Below are 13,365 nucleotides of genomic sequence, written 5' to 3'. Positions count from 1 at the left end.
TTCTAGCGGTGAAGCGATGTATGAATACCATGGAATGTAAATAAATACAATACAATAACGTAGAGGACATTACCAAAGTTTAACGCCTGTATACACTCACGCTAAGATTTGCATATACGAATCTGTGACAGGTTAGGCTTTTGTTATGCTTTGCATATACGAATCTGTGCAGGATTTTCAAAGCCGGGTGATTTTTGTTTAGTGATGTTGTCAGTACTGGTCTGTCAGTGGCTAGCGTAATAACGGACGTACAAACGAAATTGTATCATGGAAACTATGTGTTTATTGCATTATTATTTGTTGTACTTCACTGTTTATAAGTGGTTATTGAATTAACCTATGTTTTACGTTGTTCACATTACATCGTATCATGTGTTTTATATCTCTACATTCCTTTCTTTCACTAGAAACCATAACGTTTGCACGTTTCATAGCAGTGAAATATTGGAAGCGATTATAACTAAGTAAAGGCTGGTTCACAATAAACCGGGAACGAGAACCAGAATGAAAACGAGAAGCAGACGACGTGAATATGAAAATTTTTGATTCACAATAAACCGAGAACGTAGACGACTATGCATATCGATATGTATGTCAATAACGATATGTAAAGTCGATATCACGCATTCTGATGTTATTTGTGTATAATTGACCAATGGCGTTCTTTCATGCGTACAAGGCAGCCAACATAAACACAGGTTAACCAACTTCGAAATTTCAACTGAAACATTTCATTAGGTATGGTACTATAAATATGCCCATGCATCTTTATTATCACAACCTGTTTTAAGTGTACTATAACGTAAAATAATTAGAGAAGAAACATTTGCAATAGAAAAAAAAATGAACACAACAGTAGTTATTGAATTGAAGCGTGAATATGTAGTGTGTAATACAACCAATACAGTAATAAAATATGATTGGCTTCCGATCGGTGTTCAGAGATGCAGCTGTTGAAAGCCACGTATTCTCCTTCATTTTCTCATCTTTATACGAGGCACGCCGCTTATCTAAATGTGAGGATTTCAATTACAATATTAGAATCTCTTCAAATAAAACTTGCTCCATGATGCACAGCACAGAACAAAATAATGCATAGGTTATGTCACGGTCTTCTTGCTACAAAATATACGACGACAAAATAGCTTTTAGATGGCAATAGAATGAATCTAGTGGGCTGTGATCGGAAACGTGAACGCCAAAGTTGAAACTTGGCCAACTCTCCGTTCCCGATCTCGGGCTCCGGCAAATTTTTCGTTAATTGTGAATGCTCACATTTAAATTTATACATTTTAACAATTTTACCATTTTCGTTTTCGTTCCGATTCTCGTTTCCGGTTTATTGTGAACCAGCCTTAACTGATCTCTAGGTGCTAAAAAGAGTTTCAGTACTTCATGAAGTTCAATTTATGACTTTCAGGAGTTTATATAAAATTAACAATTAATAGTTTTAACTTCAATACATTTTTCATTTTAGTGTAATTTATGTGCAAAGAACAGGTGCTGCCAATGAGTGTTGTTGAACTGAGGACTAAAATTCTATGAGTGAAAGAGACTGATCAGTTTCATTTCACATAATGTGGGTTCATTGACGCGAAAACTAATTTGTAAGCTCTCGCTTAACCTGAACAATCTACCACTCTTTTTGTGCTAGAATGGACTTTCCAAACGAAATACGGTTTCAGGAAATTTAGTAAAATTTTCTTCCCTCCACTCCTAAGACCAATATGGAATGAACTTGGCATACCAGTGTTTGTCTGTAAGAGATTATTATATTTTTTATATTTTAATTAGACAATAAAAAGGCGTTTTCAAGCACAAAGATTTTAGGCATTTGCAGGAGTTTATGGTTCATTTAGACGTTTTAAGTCCTATAGAATTTAATAGGGGGATCCTGTGTACATAAAACGTAGCCTAGAATTCTCTGGTCGGAATACTGGATGGAATCAGGTAATGCGGACAGAGGCGATAAAGCCAAGCAGGCAATATTCAATTTAAAATATTGCAAATAATAAAAATTCGAACGTGCCGAACGAATTCGTTCTGGTTAGAGAGTTCCTACCTTATAAGATACAGGGAATACAGCTTTATTTGCCATTCGTAGGAAGCCGTTGGTCCACATCTCGTAAAAATGCATAAAAAACTGATTACAATTGTCTAAAAGTTGACTGGAAACGTCTGTTTGAAGAGAAATGTTCGTGATTTTCTGCATTCTAACTCGGATCAAAAAGCATCACGCTGGACGTATTGTGGGAAAATTGTTTTGTTGCAGTTGGTGTAGTTTACATCGTATAGTGCATGCGGGTCTTTAATTTTGCCTTTCAGTAATAAAACGTTTAAAATATGTGAGCTGTAACTTAACATAAAACACTGTCATTCAATGAGTATTTGCATTCCATTCCATGTTTGTCGAAAGTCCAGAAAGAAAACTGTAGGAGTTTGACAAAAATTAATTGGTTATAGCCATGGATGGGCAACTCGTGCTCACAAAGTGTTGAAAAAACCTTGAAAGATAGAAAGACAGACGGAGCCAGCCGCGCAGTTACAAGTTGTTTGTAGTTTCGCTGCAAAAGCAGTTCACTGTCACGGTGCGCTCTGGCGGCTCATGCAGGTGGTCGTAATATCTACTCCATGACTTGAATTTGAGAATGACGCATGGTACAACAATTAGGCCTATAGTAATTTTAGACAGACTGTACCCAAACACACATAACAAAATTATATTATTTTCTAGATTTGTAAATTAGTGTAGTACTGGATATACAAACTGAATACAACCTTTTCAAGCTGCAAGAAATATAGCTGCAACACTTACTTATTATTACACTATATGTTAATATTTCTCATTACATATCTCATTTTAAACATAGAATGCGAGAATTTACAGAGTAATCAGGTCATGCGGAATATTCCTCTGTTCTCAGAAAGGTAATAGTCTATATTCGCAAACAATCACAAATTCAAGCAAGTAATTTTTTACATGTCACGGCAAATGAAATAAACTTACTTCTGAGCTCTTTCTGTATATTGAGAGCTTTTACACTTCTTTCTTGTATTAAACTCTGCCTCAAGCACATAATGTGGGAGCAAAGAGTAATTTGGAAATTCTGACTTAGGCAGCATTACGAACAGTACGATTCCTGATTTCCCTGGAATCTGAGTGGCATGCTGGTCCGTAGATTTATCACTTCAAGGTATAAACTTTCAGGATCTTCTATCGGCTGTAAGCCAAAAGGATTTCAGAAAAATCTCGATTCCTTGTCAATTGTCACTGTTTCTCCAAACTTACCAGTGAACTCTGCTGTGGGTCTTGAAGTAGGGCCTTATATTTGATAAGAAGATTTTTTATCACTCGTCAAGATAGTTTATAGTCAAAGAAAGTGAAGTTGTCTATGTTCTACATGAATATAGCAATTCTGTATTTAGTGTCGTTCTTGCAGAAGTGAGGATTCATTCATTCATTCATTCATGCATTCATTCATTCATTCATTCTTTCCAACGGCAGGTCATTCACTGCAAACCCAGCGTTCCCCATTCTTCCCTTTTTTTCGCCTTCTTCTTCGTCCCTGCATACAATCTATATATCTTAATGTTGTCTATCTTCTGCCCCGACCTTTTCTCCTTTTCACCATTCCTTCCATTTCATTCTTCAGTAGGCAGGAAGATGCATCATTTGAATCAATATTTAAAAATAATTTGGTGTCATTCTGAAGAAATTTCTGAACCCAGTTCTATCTTTTAATTTTAAATCTATTGGAATATTTAGGATCATCTTGTAGAAATTTACGTGTCCACAGACATCTTCTGTTGTTATTTTTTGAACCTCAAAAATATATAATCAGCTCTAATGCCCATAGCTATCCCTCTCAGAGACGTGTTTGAAACTGAACTGAATGTTTGTAGGTGTGGATACGCTTTAAAGAGTTGTGCAGATGTTTGTGATGCATCACATTTTTTCTTTAAAATACAGTCAAGATTACAAATATTAAATTTCGACAATGAAGATATCCCCGACCAACGATATGGGCCTATTATAACAAGTAACGCGCACCGAGAAAGAAAGGAAGGGAAAAAATTAACGTCTGTTTTAAGAAAGATAAAAAAGTACTAATACTCGTAGGTTTAACACTTCTTTTGGTTCCGAGTTTCACAGGTTTAAACCTGTTGTGGTGGAATTTGAAGGACGTCTCGGTTATTTTTGTCGTTTTGTGCTTTAGGCACGAAGTGTTCGTGCCAAATCACTAGATGGCAGCATCAGCTCCTTTCTCGCCGAAAGTGGACACGAAGCGTTTTTCTTGCTTGGCCTTCAAATGTTTTTAACAGTTATCCAAAATAAAATACTTCTCTAAATATTTAGCCGTAGAAGACCACAGAATGACGTACATATACGTTTAAGATTAACGTCACTCCAAGTATAATCTGTTCAAGTCCTCCAATACAATATTATCTATTAATGTTATGTCACTTTAAAACAATATAAATATTAATCACTTTAAAAATAGTATAATTACTCTGGCCTCAGTTTTATCAACACAATTTATTATATGTTTAACTTTTTTCACTTTCTCACTATACGAAGAAATATAGAAACACTGTTTTGATGCTGAGGAAGCTATTTTTAAGATTTCAATATAAACACATGTTTTTAACATACCTTATACCAGAAAAATTGTTCTGGACATTCCTTCTCACCGTCCATCTGAAATCGATTCATCTGAACTATAGAACGGATTTTGTTCATATTCATTGTCTCCAATTCTATTTAGATGGAAATCATACACTTGAAGTGTAATAATTTTTAATAAACATTAAAAGGCCTAATGGATGTTTATTTGAAATCAAGCCGCTATATTATGCTCCAATTAAAGAAATACGATTTTCTATGACTTTTTGTAATAAGCTGACAAATGATACGTTATAAATAGGCCTGAGAAATATATGCCGTTACACTACCAATGCGCTTCGTGCGCCTTTATCTTTGAGTACGTCTCAGAGTTGGGGTGAGTTAACGCAGTGTCTTTCGTTCGTTTGAACTCATGCTTATCATCACGGTATGTTAGTCCTCAGCATTTGGGTGGTTGAAAGCCACTCCTTTGACTTCGAAACACAACTATCTGCTAAAGGAAAATTTAAAGACATCATTTTCTTTGTTAAAGAAAAATTGCACTATTTTAAAGACATTTTATTTTCTGTCTGTAGAAAATACACCTAATATAACATTGACAAGTATCAGCCTTATTATTTCACTGTGTTAATATGATGGTGTATTACGTTTTTGTATTACATAATTTTTCATTTCATATATTGTTGCAGTGAATAACAAACCACATTTTCAAATTTTCAAAGGAGAGTGATTGCCTATTGCTAGAAAACACAGCCTTACATCTAGAAAAACTTCATTCCATTTCTGCAGAAACAATGAGGACATATTTGAAATAAGCATTATCTATCTCAAATCTGTATCATTATTATAAATTTCCTTATTTGAAATTGTCACAAATTTTACATCGAGTTAAATATCCATAATATTTATCCAGTATTTTCTTCGTCTTGTTTGCTACATCTTTTCATATCTCGTGTTCCAACTATTCGGTTCGTCACAATATCATTGACTACTTGGTATTTAATGTCTGTAGAAAATATACCTAATATAACATTGACAATTATCAGCCTTATTATTTCACTGTATTAATATGATAGTGTGTTACGTTTTTGTATTACGTAATTTTTCTTTTCATATATTGATGTAGTGAATAACAAACCACATTTTCAAATTTTCAAAGGAGAATGATTGCCTGTAGCTAGAAAACACAGCCTTATATTTAGAGAAACTTCGTTCCTGTACAAACAATGGGGGAATATTTGAAATATTTTACACAAGCATTACTTATCTCAAAATCTGTATAATTATTACAAGTTTCATCATTTGAAATTGCCAAAAATTTCGTCCTCGGCATCTTGCTATTATTCTTCTTTACAGGACGTTGAATGTTGTCTGTTACGAATAGCAGTATTCGATCGTAATGTAACCGATCAACTAAAGTTCACTGCTGAACGAAACACACTGAAATCCCCCACCCCAAATAAATTACCTAAAGTCAGAGGCGCTTGAAGCGCAATGTAACGGCATATAATTCTTAGCCCTACTTATAATGGACAGAGGAAAATGTTGGTAGAGGAAATTAATTACATTTATCACATAAATAGTACTTAATAATAAATGAGGTGTACCTTAATTAGTATTTAATATTTATTTATTTAATCTGGTAGAGATAAGGCCATAAGGCCTTCTCTTCCCCTCTACCAGGGAAATAATATGTACTGCTTTCAGAAAGTAAAAAAGATTATAGCAATGGCAAAGTAAGCTTTTAATAGACAAAGAGGCATTGTCTGCGGTCCTTTGGAGAAAGAACTAGGGAAGAAACTAGTAAAGTGTTTTTGTGGAGTGTGACATTGTACGGAGCAGAAACATGGGCATTACGACGAAGTGAAGAGAAACGACTGAAATCGTCTGAAATATGAATATGGAGAAAATGGAACGTGAAGAAAGAATAATGTTGAAACAGATCAGGAAGAGAAAAAATGGCAGGATCACTGACTAAGAAGAAACTTCCTACTGACGGATGCACTGAAAGGAATGGTGAATTGAAAAAAAAGTTCGGTGGAGAAGAAGATATTAGATGGTAGAGAACATTAAGTTTATATGGATTGTATGCCGAGACGAAGGGGAAGGCGAAAAGAGTGAAGATTTGAGAATGCCGGGTTTGCGGTGAAGAACCTACCCTTGTGCATAAAACTATGAATGAATGAGTAAATTACTTCTGTAACATTTTGAAATCAAGTTATCATTACTTTGCTTGATGATTCCTAATTTTTTAATATTTTCTGAACCAATAAGGATAGATGCCTCTATTCCATGCTGTGCCTCAAAGTTTCATTTTTTTTTGTTCTCATCTGTAAGCTCTTCCGAGACTCTTCTTGAACGTTTTTATAATAGTTCAGGTGGTTTGAACTATTGGATGCATAGTTCCCACATTTGTAAGAAATCTCGATGTCATACCAGAGTCTAGTAATACAGTCACGAAGCTCAATACGTAGTAAATATGCATCCTTAGATAGTTGCTAACCACTAGGATCGCTAATATCGTCTCATTACAGACAATGCGAAATAGTACCGACACAGTCTATTATTCCTAGCACCCTCAGAACTCAAGCTTCGCAACTGTATATACTAGACTGTGGCCATACCTTGAACAGTTACTTTCTAATCTTCGCATTTACATTGACATATCGCCTAGTCTGTTTTGTATAAGTATTTGTCACAAATTTTCTTTCTATCAGTGCAGTAACAAGACGGGATATGTAATAAAGTTGCAGCACCTGAAATTGCATAGTACTCGTAGATTAAAGTAAAATAAATATTTCAAGCCTCATTTTAATTCCTTAATTTAGTGATTACAGTAATGTTTGTAGATACATCAGTAAATGTAAGCTGCGTCTGGAATGTGGCCAGTATTAATTCTTCTCCTCTAGCGACCAAGTGGGTTTACAGATCGTTTTATTTCTCCATAACCTTGGATGCTGAAAAGCACCGATTTATCTTCCATAGTGGCTGTTAATTCCATCATCCATTCGTTGGGAGGTGGAAGAGTATCTGGCAGGTTGGCAACATTTATGTCAAAATTTTTCAACTCGTATGTACCCTAGAAAATATCAACAATATAATATTACGTGCTTTTAAATAAATCATTTGAACCAGTGTGATATGACTGGACTTCGAAGTTGAGATATATTTACTCTGAAGTTAAGTACACACAGAATAATACAGTGCTTACAAAGCAGCTGGCAAGATAGTCCCCTGCCCTCATATACACATCATGCCAGTTGGATGGAGGTAGTGCAAAAAATTAAACGTCCGCCTGAAGGACAAACGTAAATATATGTTGGTCAAAATACAGAGCGATCCAAAAGTCGCGCACATCTTAATACGTTCACATATATTTATAAAGATGAATTTATTACGTTTACTTACGTCAGTATTCACATGAGTTACATCATTTTTCACAACACATGCTGAAAATGGCAGCCCCGTTCAGTAATACATGTACGAACTCTTTCTGCCATGTTTGCGGCCACTTTTTTGAGCACGCGTACATTGATGTTGTTAATCTCCGTTGTTATGTTCATCTTTAGTTCCTCCAGAGTGTGCAGCCTGTTTTTGTATACCCTTCCTTTAAGATAACCCCACGAGAAGAAATCTGGAGACGTCAAATCAGGGAAACGCGGGGGCCGTAATCCTTGCTAAATGATACGCTCACCAAAAAACTCGCACAAAAACTGCATGGTGTCATTAGATGTGTGACATATGGCACTGTCCTGCTGGAACCAACAATCACGTTCATCATTGTCAAGAAGCGCTCATCCACATTCCCTAAAACGGGCGATTAATTTCGTTTGATCGAATAGTTAGGCACTGCCACATCTGGATAATTCCTACGAAATTCGTCTACAACACGTGCATAAGAACGACTGGAAAAAGAATGCTCAACAATGAAAACTCCTTGCTCTTGGGAAAAGGCAGATTTGCCGAGCAATAAACAAAGGACTACTGCAATCGTCAGTGTATACATCACAGTCTAATATATACAGTCGCGCAACTTCAACACTTTTTTTGCCAATATTCACGACACTAGCGCTCAAGCGGCAGGCAAGGCACTGGTCATAGGGTTGATACAGCCAGCACGTGCTTTAAAGGTATGCGAGATGTTATAATAACGTTTTAATCATGCGTCGGAATAAAGGCAATGTGTGCAATGACGAAAATTGCAGTAAGAACAAGTTTAAATCTCCGAATTTTTCGTTCTTCAGATTCTCTAAAGACCAAGAGAAAATCATAACTCAGTCATAACCCATAATCCACGCTGTAGGTAGCCCAAGAGGACTAATAATATATATAGGCCTCTTGATGTAGCCTACTTATTGTGTTCTATAAAACATTTATTAGTTATCAGTTACCTATTTGTATGTCAGGAAGGGGAGTTTAAATAAAAACAAAGTAAATATCTGTTACAGTATATTATTGTTTTGCAGAGATCATGTGTAAATGTGTAACCATTCCGATTTTGGATAATGTATCTACAGTTTTTAATGCAAGTAATTCCATAATTTTTGTATTCGTGTTTTTTCTTTATATTTTTCAAAAGTTGAATGTTATATTGCATTCAAGTAGGAATTATGGTGTTAATTTTTCAAGAATTCATGGCGTATTATAATCCTTTTGCAAAATATTCACTTCTTGAATAAATCCAGACTGTGTCGATAAATTTCTGATGTGTTGGTGTAGATTCATGTGGCAGACGTATTAGGTTCTCAAGAAATAAAAGAGCATTTTAAATTTAATATAAAAAGCAATCTCTTCTGTAATAATTTGCATGACTGTCATTGGTGTTGATTTTACATTGCCAGTGATTATTTGAGCCGTTCAGAGCAGAAGTGGTATAAGTCAAAATTATGTAATGAGGTTTAAAGTAAAAATTCTGTAAAATACAGCGCGAAGTAGCAATTAATATATCCTTCGTGCTATTCACTGACTACTAATAGTTTAAATAAATTCAATATTAACTGCTACTTTGCGCTGTATTTTACAGAATGTTTTTCTTTAACCCTCATTACCCATTTTTGACTTACACCACTTCTGCTCTGAAAATAAAATTAGGCCTACATTTTCTGAGTTAATTGAAGTTAATTGTGTATTCATTTGTTTTCACCTACGTCATAATAATAGTAAGTGCATGTAAATTACGTATTATATAGGTAGGGTAAGTTAAAATTAAGCTTATGTGTGAAAACTAGAAATGTAATGTAAAATGCGGTAAACTTTCCATAAAATTTTAAACCATAGCTAATATCAGCACTATTACCGACTCAAAATAATAAAAAAATGAAACGGAAAAATAATGAACTTCATAAATCATTGTCTGTCAAATTAAGGTTTAAATCTTCCCCTTTTTTATTTTTAAGTTTACCTCAGCGGCCGAGTTTACCCCAATTTGCGGTATGGAAAATAGTTAATTTCTCAGGAAATAGGGAGAGGAGTTCACCACGCGATGTACCCTACGAGATATGCCCTACAAATTTGACTCTTCTCACAGGAAATATAGAGTTCCAATGGTTCATAAATATATTTAGGTATGAATTGAATTAACCGTCCACGTACAAACAATTATATTATTTCAAACCATGATAAGTGTTCAGGGCCATGATTCAGTTGTAAGAAGCAGAAAGAATTACGTTTATTCCTAGCTTCTGAAACTGTAGATTAACTGCGTGTGAAATTCTTCTAGGATTCTAAAGTAAAATTAATAAGAACCAAATACACTTACTGTATAACATAAAAATATAAAATAAATTACGCAAAACCCGTTTTCTGCTGTGTTATCATATGTCGTGTGCACAAATTTAACTTGCCTGCCGCTAGAGGGCTACTGTCGCGACAGCTGTCAAATGTTGGCATATTTTATACGTATGAGTTGCGAGACTGTATATATTAGACTGTGGTATACATTCACATCACAATGACGTCTAAGTTTGTTGCTGTTAATACCTATGATGCTATCTAGCGGTAGCCGATAGCACTTTCCAACTTCTCTACTCAATATAGACACTGTAATTTTAATGTACGCGACATTTGGATCGTTCTGTATATTATATTATCGTCTCTCTGGTGCAGAAACGTAATGTTTTCTTAGGAATATAAACAATATTACATGTAATACTATTTACAAAGGTACTTTGTAACAATTTTTATAATAGTAATAATAATAATAATAATAATAATAATAATAATAATAATAATAGTAAAAGAAGTAATAATAGTATTACTTCATTGTTAGAATATGAGAAGACACACCTATTGTAATTGTTTATAAATTACAATATAAGGAAAATAAGCGACATAAATAACGTAAAAATAACAATGTAAGGGAAAAAAGCGACATAAATATAGTAATTATAAAATGTAAGCCACAAAATAGATTTGTCTGAAAATAATAAGCTTACTATAAAAGAAACAACATTTGGGCTATATGAAACATTTAGAAAACAGTATGTTCTATTTCATATAAATCTACACCCCGTGGTTCTTGGAATGTCGTGGCTGAGAATTGAAACGACTCGTCGATTCCATGCCCACTCGAGTGCAAGATGTGATCCAAACGGGAGGAAGATGGACTAAATATTGAATCGTGACTTTCTGTTTTGCTTTTTAACTTTTTATTGTTTGAATTTTGTTTATGCCACGAAAGATATTATTTTTGTTGGGAATATATCTTTCTTTCTTTCTTTCTTTCTTTCTTTCTTTCTTTCTTTCTTTCTTTCTTTCTTTCTTTCTTTCTTTCTTTCCATTTGCAGCCATAATGTCATAATACATAATGATAAATTAATGGTATAATACATTCATGAACCTAATGTTAATTACCAAAACATTCATAAAAGAGACATGAGCGAGTATATTTTCTCCCTCTTTAAAAAAAAAAGCAACAGGTTGTGTTCGAACGCACAACCTCACGAATACCAACCCGAAACGCTACCATTATGCCACAACAGGAACACGCAGAACACTTTAATTACAACTGTAGATATCAAGCAACGTGGTCCAACAACATGTAACATCGCCTGTCTCCGAAGTGTAGCGGAGATAGCCAAAGGGAATTTAGTTTCTAGAGAGCGGCCAATTTTTCTTTTGACAGCTATACATAATGGACATGTTGTAAATAATATCCATGTTTCTACTCCAGACAATGCCACACTCCACACAAAGCACTTCTAATCTCTTCCTTAGTTCTTTTTCCAGAGGTCCACAGAAGATGCTCATGTTTCTATTAAAAGCTTCCGTGTCTTGGAAGCAGCTCATCTTACTGCTTATAGTACATCCCAAGTATTTGAAGCTGTCCAATTGCTCTAATGCCTAATTTAGAATTTGCAAGTTTACCGTCTTCCTTTCTTTTCCTCCTATGATCATAATATTCGTCTTGTTGACATTTATCTTCATTACATACTGCTCACAGCTGTCATTTAGCTCCAGCAACATATCTCTTAGTATCAGCTCCTCTTCTGCTAACAACGCCATATCATCAGCATATCTTATACACTTTATTCTTCTTCCTCCTGCTATCACTCCTCCCATGTACTGAAAACAGTTCTTCACTAAATCTTCCAAGTAGATGTTGAACAGGGTAGGTGATAAAGAACATCCTTATCCTACTCCTCTCCCTATTTCACTTCCTTCAGACATTTTTTCTCCTATTCTGACTTTCACTCGTTGTTTCATGTATATGTTACTGAACAGCCTCCTGTCTTTCCAATTCACACTTATTTTCTTCAGGATGCCCATTAGTTTGTTCCAATCCACTCTGTCAAACGCCTTTTCTAAATCCACAAATACTGTGTACATATTCTTCTCTAGGTATATTTCGCCGATTGTTCGTAGTAGTCCAATTGCATCCCTTGTACCTTTTCATAACACCAATTAAAATCGTGATACAGTTTGAAGTTTGCTTTTTTAGAAATAAATACGGGTATTACGGAATTAAGAAGTAATAGATAGAGGTCTTTGTATTTAACCCGCCATTTAGAGAACAGGTTAAATTAAATATAATATTGCATTTAAGATCACTACTGCTATTTTTGGAGGATGTTTTAGTTAAAAAATCTTATTTTCTAGAGATTTGCACTAAAATACACGGATTTGCATGGAAAGTTTAAGCTTTACGCAGTTTTATTTCTGTAAGTCATGTTTTATTATAAATTTAAAAAGTAATTCTTTAAGCCATATAACCTTCACGATCGAAGTACATGTCCCAATAAGCCGGCCCGGATGGCTCAAGCGGTAGGGGCACGGTATGTCCCTATCGCTTGGTCCGAAGGGTTGTGGGTTCGAGTCCCGCCTCGGGCATGGGTGTTGTGATTATATTAGTCTAAGTAAAAATAAAGGAAACAAAGGTAGACAAACAGAAAACAAAAATAGATAACTTTGGAAAACGTCCTCTGGCCGGACAAATTAAAAAAAAAATAGAACTAAGTTTGTTTTTAAGTCTTACCATTGTCTCAACTATAATTACGGCCATAAGAAGACAATAATACTCACCTTCTTTAATGGACATTTAATAGGTACGTTTGTTGCTTTGAGTACAGCAGGCCAAATAGTTTTGTCGTTTTCAAAAAAATCGCAACATTTCGTCGGCGTTAAATCCACAGGCCCTTTGCCATACTTTCCTCCGCCCACGTTCTGGTAGCTCATTACAGAACACTGTAATACATAATTTCAACAATTCAGAACAAATCGACATAACTGAAAGAGGATCATAC

The 13,365-nt window shown here is 34.8% G+C and overlaps 1 protein-coding gene across 1 annotated transcript in view; it reads right to left on the bottom strand.

The window, feature by feature from the left end:
* Positions 1-5,166: 5,166 nt before the first annotated feature.
* Positions 5,167-13,365, bottom strand: part of LOC138701744 (uncharacterized) — a 33,837-nt gene continuing 25,638 nt past the window's right edge. Inside the window, exons 3-4 of the mRNA XM_069828973.1 lie at positions 13,145-13,306; positions 5,167-7,703 (exon numbers count right to left, since the gene is read on the bottom strand). Of these exons, the coding sequence (XP_069685074.1) occupies positions 7,530-7,703; positions 13,145-13,306 (336 nt within the window). The 3' untranslated portion in view covers positions 5,167-7,529. The remainder of the gene's footprint in view (positions 7,704-13,144; positions 13,307-13,365) is intronic.

This window comes from Periplaneta americana, chromosome 6 (genome assembly GCF_040183065.1).
Source record: "Periplaneta americana isolate PAMFEO1 chromosome 6, P.americana_PAMFEO1_priV1, whole genome shotgun sequence".
NCBI classification, from domain to species: domain Eukaryota; kingdom Metazoa; phylum Arthropoda; class Insecta; order Blattodea; family Blattidae; genus Periplaneta; species Periplaneta americana.
Note: the sequence above shows the minus strand (reverse complement) of the source record. Positions and strands in the feature narration are given on the sequence as shown.